This window comes from Suncus etruscus, chromosome 2, assembly GCF_024139225.1.
Source record: "Suncus etruscus isolate mSunEtr1 chromosome 2, mSunEtr1.pri.cur, whole genome shotgun sequence".
NCBI lineage: Eukaryota > Metazoa > Chordata > Mammalia > Eulipotyphla > Soricidae > Suncus > Suncus etruscus.
Window position 1 is genome coordinate 134,777,904 of NC_064849.1, and position 8,542 is coordinate 134,786,445.

An 8,542-nucleotide genomic window follows, 5' to 3' on the forward strand; every position below is an offset into this window, starting at 1 on the left:
CTTCATGTTCCTCTGTTCCTCTTTTTTGGGGACTCCAGTTGGTCAAGGTCCAACAAGAAGTCAGAAGACACAGAAATCTAATATTGTAGTTTAACAAGAATAACCTTCCTCTTGCAGAGAGCAAGGTGATTGAGAATGGATCTGGAGAGATAAAGATATCCTATACAAAGACTTATGTTAGAAAAATCTACTAATCCTTGGCCCTCAAGAATATAATGAGGAGAAGAGAAAGAAACTGAGTGGAAGAGGAGAAACACAAATGTGAAAGGATTGGGAGCCATGGGCTAGGCGGTCCTCAGACGTGATGCATTGGTAGTTGTTAAAAAAAGGACAGAGCTAAATATTCAAGCCAAAGGCAACAACAATGAAATCAAGAGACCCAAACTTTAACGATGTAAATTTAAAATAGGGCCTGTTCTACTGGCAGGCTGGGGTTGGTGGTAGTGGTGGTATGGGATCATTTGGGTACATTGGTGTGGAGGGAGGTGGACACTGTGGTGGGGATTGGCCCTGACGTCATTCATGGTATATCTGAAGCCCAACTATGAAGGACTTTGTAAATCACAATGGTTTCAATAAAATAAAATTTAATTTAAAAAATAAGAAGTTTTCTTGTTGTGCCTGGTGCAAAATGGACATTTGCCTTGCACACAGCCAACTTCGTTCAAAGTCCTTGGCATCCTGGATGGTCCCCAAGCACCACCAGGGGTAGTTTTGAGTGCAGAGCCAGGAGGAACCTGTGTGAATAGCAGGTGTGGGCCCCAAAACCAATAAACCAATAAAGAATAATTTTTAAGAAAGAAATAGTGCTTAAGTAAAATCAGAACAAGCAAAAGTAGAATTTCCTTAAAAGAGAATCTGAAAAGTAAAGACCTCAAAAGTAGAAACTTTATCCAAGCTAAAGTCAACAACAATAGTATCAAGAAACCTAAACTTTAACAATCTAAACTTAAATGGTGCCTGTTTTAACTGGCAGGCCGCAGGGGACAAAGAGTGGTGGTATAGGATGCACTCTAGGATCATGGGTAGAGGGGAGATTGACAGTGGTGATGGAAATGGCCCTGAATCACTTTACCTATGAAGAACTTTGTAGATCACAATGGGTGTCAAAAAAAATAAAATTTTAAAAAGAGACATAACTTAAGGAAACAGTCAATAGACATATTTTTGTCCTAGAGAGAGAAAACATAGGAATGATCTATAATTTTTATGTTTTTAAAAGGCTTCCAAGGTAAAAAACACATTATGCTCTCTTACATGGCTAAGTTTTTGGAAGCACAAGACAAGTGATGGGAGTTTGAAAGTGGAAGAGACCAGATAGATAGCTTTCTTTTATAGCAAGAAGTATGTGTTCATGGGTTAGATGAAATAGGGAGTAGAGAAAAGGGAGTACTCATACAGAAACATTTCCAGCATCAAAAGGACATTTAAACTAAATAACGTTAAATCTACTCCAGCTTGGGGATAAGATTAATTCTTATCTTAATAAAAATAACCATGATAGTCATCCATAGTTCCTGAAGAGAAAATTAAATCTGGCTTCTGAGAAGTTAAATCCAAGTAAAAAATACCAAAATTTGTCATTGCTTTAACATTCACTTTTTATTCTGTCCTCTTTCATTTTCAGAAATGAATTCATATGCAGCAAATCTATAAAGGAGAGCAGCAGAGGTGAAACTATCATGGAAAGAGGCAAGTAGTTTGACTAGTAAACTCATCGAGTTGAGACGAGTGTGAAAACTCATTACAACCTGAATTTCTCACACTTTTTAGTTTCTCCTTTCTTTTAAACTTTCTAATAGAAAAAGTTAAATTCACATTATCTGTAGCTTCACTATTTGTCCTCATTTCCATCAAAATATAAATAAATTAGAAATACCCGTCCTTTTCTACATTTATTTTAATCTAGAATGGTATGATCTCTTGTGATTTATTTTATGGTTGTCTCAAAAGACCAAATCTTAGAAATCTCGCTCATAAACCCAAAGGAATATGTCTATTTCTATTTATTTGGGGAAGGAGTGAATTGAGAGGAATGGGGGTTTGACTTAACACCTGTTAAATTCTAGAGACAGTGTATTAAAGATTTTGCAGAAGAAAGTAAATGACAATAAACCCTGTTGCATTGCACATTTGAACATAAAGATAACTGAGCATTGTATTCTTTATATATAATGAAATGGAAAAATAATTTATAATATTATGAGTTTATTAAGCGGATATATTTTTTCTTTCTGCAATAGAATGGCCTTGCTAACTATAAGGAGTGAGAAAATGAAATTTTAATTCACAAAATCTGTCACAGATAAATAACAGTGATTCATTCAGTACTTCTTGTGCCAAAAGCTTTAATATTAATATTATTTTGGCTATTAACAAATGCTTTTTAGCCAGGGGCAATTTCTGAGCACTTAGCCAGGAGTAACCCCTGAGCATCAAACGGGTGTGACCTGAAAAAACAAAAACAAAAAAACAAAAACAAATGCTTTTTTGTTCACAATTGTAGAATTCGACACTAAGAGAGTTTGGGCTACACTTTTTCAAGTCATATAACCAATTGGTTGAACGACTTTGATTCAAAGTCTGACTTTTATTCTGCTCATCTATTTCCACCCAGGATTCTTACCTACTATGTCACATTCCCTAAAAGTATGATGTCACAGAACTATTTTCACTTATTGAATGTCTAGGTATTTGGTCGAAGTACATTGTTGAGCTGAAACCATTTTTCAGTCTCCTTTGAAGCTGAGTTTGTAGTTAGACAGTATAGAAAGTATATGCCATTTGTAAATGAAGTGTTTTGTTTGTGGTTTTTGAAGTGTTGTAAGTATACTGAGCCCCTTCCAATCCCTCTTGCTTTGTGAAATGTAGATGTGATGCTGGGATCTTGACTACTATCTTGACCCAGTGAATGAGATTTGAGGATAGAAATCAAGATTGAAGGAGCCGGAGAGATAGCATGAAGGTAAGGTGTTTACTTTGCATGCAGAAGAATGGTGGTTCGAATCCCTGCATCCCATTTGGTCCCCCTGCCAAGGGCGATTTCTTTTTTTTTTTTTGGTTTTTGGGTCACACCCGGCGGTGCTCAGGGGTTACTCCTGGCTGTTTGCTCAGAAATAGCTCCTGGCAAGCACGGGGGACCATATGGGACACTGGGATTCGAACCAACCACCTTTGGTCCTGGATTGGCTGCTTGCAAGGCAAACGCCGCTGTGCTATCTCTCCGGGCCCGCCAAGGGCGATTTCTAAGCGTAGAACCAGGAGTAACCCCTGAGCACTGCCAGGTGTGACCCAAAAACCAAAAAAAAAAAAAAAAAATCAAGATTGAAGATGGCAGCAAGCACAGCAACCATATGATTGACTGCAGAGAGCAAAACAACCAACCATGCAACCTTCTCTGGTCAGCACAAGAACAAACAGGGAGGAGTGGAGAATACACTTTCCAAAGAGTGGAGACATAGACATAGCCTAGGGTTTAAGGCCCTTGCTTTGATTGTGACTGACCGAGTTTAATTGCCAGTACCAAGCATAGACGTGATCTATGAGCACAAGACCAGAAAGCCCTGGTAGGTGTAGTCAATCTACCAAATAAATATAAAAAGGGTGAAGATGTTTGGTTCCCTATTAATTTTTCACTTTTAAGGGAAGTATAAGGATTGATTCAACATTACAGAATGAGTTCAATCCTTCAATGTAATTTTTTGTTTTTGTTTTTGAGTCACACCCAGCAGCGCTCAGGGTTTACTCCTGGCACTACAGTCAGAAATCACTCCTGGCAAGCTCAGGGGACCATATGGGATGCCGGGATTCGAACCATTGTCCTTCTGCAGGCAAGGCAAACACTTTACTTCCATGCTATCTCTCCGGCCCCTCTTCAATGTATTTTAATTTTATTATAATATCGAAATTTACCAAGTTGCTCATAATACAGTTCTTTCAGGCATTAAATATTTGAACATCAATCCCATCAGCTTTGACCTTTCCTTCTCTAGTGTCTTCAATTTCCCACCCACCACCAGAACCAGCCTCCATGTAGGCACAAATTTACTTCAGATTGTTTGTTACAACACAAAGGCAAATGGAATGATCAAAACTTAGATCAGCAAGGGTTAATTTGAACTGATTATTATATATCTCTATGGTGAGATATAAAGTCATTGTCTAAGGATTTACTGGGCTGCAGTTGGTGCTAGTTAGGCCTTCTATATTACTGTTTAGAGTCACTGAGGTTGATAGATTTCTATATAATTGTGGTTTATTTTGATAGTTTTAGACTGACAGTACTATAAAATGTTGAAACAAGTGGCTGTGAGATCCAGTATTTATAGATCTGAAATAAATGTGGTGGCTTGAATTTTAATAAGGTTAAGTTGAGGAGCTGGACCATTTCCATCAGACTGTGTAGAATGTGGCACTGGGTTTCTGTGGTTCATGCAAAGAAAGACTCTTCCTACCTCATTCATTCTGAGAGTGGCCACAGAGTTAACATCGAACCAAATTACCTGGAAGTATCAACAGCCATTATTTTCTCTTAGAGCTTTGTAAAGGAGCCAGACCATTTTTTCACCCAAGAAGATGGCAGTGTGGGTGGAGGCTGCTGGGTTTTCCATTGGCAGGGTGGATGAGTGAGGCCTTGGCCCACTCCCATTCTGAAAATAGTCCCAAAGTTTTCAACCTTTTTCTCTTGTCTCATCTGCAAAGATTCAGCTGCTCATATTATTTGAGCTGAAGCAATGAACCAAGCTGTTCTGTCTGCACTGTTATAGTTCATACAAAAATGAGAATCTATACACACACACACACACACACACACACACACACACAGAATTACACATTCTGGGAAAGAATTACACAAAGGTATCATCATGAACTAGGCTCACTGGGATGTTTTTCTGACAGGAGACAGCTGGTGTGGGAAGGTTGCAGGGTTTTCTGTTGGTGGGGTGGGGATGGGGCTTGATCCAATCCCATCCCCAAAATAGCCCCAGATCAACTCTTCAATCTCTTTTAGATGATTAAAAATTACTTTATTTAAATGCCTAGGTTTACAAGGTTGTTCATAATATAACTTTTTTTCTTCAAAGGTACAAAGTTGTTAATGACTGAGTTTCGGTCATACAATGTCCAACACCCTTTACTAGTGCACCTTTCCTGCCACCACTGCCCCGTGGTTTCCCTGTTTCTTTCCCTCCTAATCTCTCCCTTCCTGCCTCTGGAAGGGCAGACACTTCTCTCTCTCTCTCTCTCTCTCTCTCTCTCTCTCTCTCTCTGTCTCTCTCTCTGTCTCTCTCTCTCTGTCTCTCTCTCTGTCTCTCTCTGTTCCTTTGTTCCCTTTTAGACACTGTGGTTTGCAATATTTTTACTGAAGGGATATCCTGCATATCACTTCATCTCCTTTAAGCACCCAGTTCTTGTCCAGAGTGATAATTTCTAACTATTATTTTCATAGTGGTCCTAACTGCACTCTCCCCATCAACATCACTGTACCTATTTGTGGCAAACTTCCTAACATGAACTGGTCCTCCTGGACATATTGTCTCAATATTATTACCATGCTTTCTGTTTTTATATCACACAAATGATTCAAATAATTCTGTCTATCCCTCTCCCTGATTCTTTCAGTCAGCACAATATTCTTCATATTCATCCATATATAAACAAATTTCATCACTTCATTTTTCCTAACAGCTGCATAGTGCTCCATTGTATAGATGTACCATGGTTTCTTTATCCATTCAGCTCTTAGGCACCTGGGGTGTTTCCAGATTCTGACTATTGTGAGTAGTGAGTGCTACAATGAATACAGGAATACAGAAGGCTTTTCTACATTGCATTTTTAAGCTCTTAGGGTATATTCCTAAAAAATAGTATTGTAGGTCATAAGAAAGTTCAATTTCTAGTTTTGGGAAAATATCCATATTGTTTTCCAAAAAGACTGGACCAATTGACATTCCCACCAGCAGTGAATGAGTCCCTTTCTTCCCACATCCCATGCCAGCATTGATTATTATTCTTGTTCTTTTTGATGTGTGTCAGTCTCTGTGATGTGTGATGGTATATCATTGTTGTTTTGAGTTGCATGTCCCTCAAGATTAATGATGTGGAGCATTTTTATGTAGCTTTTGGCCATCTGTATTTCTTCTTTGAGGAGATTTCTATTCATCTCTTCTCTCCATTTTTTTCTTCTCCCCATTTTTGGTGAGGTTAGATGCTGTTTTCTTATTAAGTTCTACTAGTGGCTTATAATATAATATCTATCTATCTATTAGATATTAACCCCTTACCAGATGGATAATAGGTGAATAGTTCTACCCATTCCATGGACAATCTTTGTAACCTGGTCCTTGTTTCCTTGGAAGTGCAAAAGCTTTTAGTTTAAAGCTTTGTAGATCCCTTTTATTTATCTTTGCTTCCACTTGTTGGTCAAAATTTCATCCTTGAAGATACCTTTAGCTTCAAGGTCATGGAGGAGTTCTGCAGATGTTTCCTTATAGTTTCAGGTCTGATATCAAGGTCTGTATTCCATTTTTTTGTTGTTGTAGTTTTTGGGTCACACCCGGCAGTGCTCAGGGGTTACTCCTGGCTCAGAAATTGCTCCTGGCAGGCACGAGGGACTATATGGGACGCTGGGATTCGAACCGATGACCTTTTGCATGAAAGGCAAATGCCTTACCTCCATGCTATCTCTCTAGCCCCTCTGTATTCCATTTTGATTTGACTTTTTGTTCATGGCATTAAAATTAGGTCTTTTTTTTTTTGCACGTTATTGACAAGTTTTCCCATAACCACTTGTTGAAGTGGCTTTCCTTGCTCCACTTTATACTTCTTACCCCCTTTTCAAAGATTAAGTAATCATATTGCTGAGGATAAGCCTCAGAATATTCAAATCTATTCTTAGGGTTTGTCTTAATATCAATACCGTGTCATTTTATGTACAATTTGAAGTTGGGAAAAGTGAGTCCTCCCATCTACTTTTTGCCAAGAATTACTTTAGCTATTCATGGTTAATTCCTCAATCTTAAATGCATGTTTTTATTTCAGTTTTAGAGATAGTTTAAAAGGAGGCCTTATCCATATATTTGCATATAGTTTTAAATTATTTTAAATATATAATATTTTATACTAATATGTACACATAAAATACATATGCCATGTGATTTCTACTATTCAATTTAATGTTATAAAACATTAGTTTAAGTAAGACATTAAGGAAGTTCATTCTAGTAAGCCTATCTAGGTGAGAAAAAAATCAGAACTGAAGTTTTTGAATGATATTTTTGAAAATGCTAAGAGCCAGGAGAGAGAATGCTGGAGTTAAGGAGTTTTTCTCTCTCTTTTCGCCGGGACCGCCATCTTCCAGTTTTTCCAGTAAATCACAGTCATGACCAACACAAAGGGAAAGAGGAGGGGCACCCGCTACATGTTTTCTAGACCCTTTAGAAAACATGGAGTTGTTCCTTTGGCCACGTACATGCGGATTTATAAGAAAGGTGATATTGTAGACATAAAGGGAATGGGCACTGTTCAAAAAGGAATGCCCCACAAATGTTACCATGGAAAAACTGGAAGAGTCTACAATGTTACCCAGCATGCTGTTGGCATTGTTGTAAATAAACAAGTCAAAGGCAAGATTCTTGCCAAGAGAATTAATGTTCGTATTGAGCATATTAAGCACTCTAAAAGTCGAGACAGCTTCCTGAAACGGGTGAAGGAAAATGATCAGAAAAAGAAAGAAGCCAAAGAGAAAGGAACTTGGGTTCAATTGAAGCGCCAGCCTGCTCCACCCAGAGAAGCACACTTTGTGAGAACCAATGGAAAGGAGCCTGAGCTGCTGGAACCCATTCCTTATGAATTCATGGCATGAGAGGCATTTTTTAAAAATAAAAGATCTCTGAAAAAAAAAAAAAAAAAAAAAAAAAAAAAAAAAGGAGTTTTCTCTGCATGCAACTGATTCACGATCCTGGTTCTATCCCTAACACCACATATGGTTCCTCAAGAACCACCAGCAGTGATCCCTGAGCATAGGTGATGGAGTAAACCCTGAGCACAACTGGGTGTGGCCCCAAAACCAAAAAAAAAAGAAAATGACGATGTTGGGTGAATATACAGAAGTTATTGTCAAAGAATTATATCAACAAAAATTGTTTCAAGTACTAATGCGATGCTTCATTTTCCTGAGCTTTCATCTCTGCATGTCACTAAGAGCCAAGCGATAGAATAGTTTACACTTAAGGTCTTGCTTTTTGCTTGAATCTCTTCAAAGGGCGTTGCCAAACAGAGAAAAGCTTCAGTGATTTAATACTGAACTCTACTAATCCAACGTTTTTCAACATGTAGATTGTTGAGAGATTTTACTCAATAGGGTAAATTATTTGTTCTCACATGTATTGTATTGTATTGCTCCCCTAGTCTTTAATATGTTAGTGTTATGTTGTAATTAAACTAAAGAGAAAGACATTGGTCTTGCCAATTAACAATGTTGAAAGTCATATACACAAGACTCCTAACACAGCTAGACAATGATTCTAAGGCTTTTTTTTGG

General features: G+C 37.9%; 1 protein-coding gene across 1 annotated transcript; it reads left to right on the forward strand.

The window, feature by feature from the left end:
* The first annotated feature begins 7,345 nt into the window (after positions 1-7,345).
* LOC125998117 (60S ribosomal protein L21) lies at positions 7,346-7,885 on the forward strand. The gene has a single exon (XM_049766373.1). It carries the CDS (start codon positions 7,382-7,384, stop codon positions 7,862-7,864), a length of 483 nt encoding a protein of 160 aa, XP_049622330.1. The 5' UTR covers positions 7,346-7,381; the 3' UTR covers positions 7,865-7,885.
* Positions 7,886-8,542: the final 657 nt, after the last annotated feature.

What these genes read in the sequence shown, in the direction of transcription:
- LOC125998117 (XM_049766373.1), top strand. Translation starts at nt 7,382, where the DNA reads ATGACCAACACAAAGGGAAAGAGGAGGGGCACCCGCTACATGTTTTCT.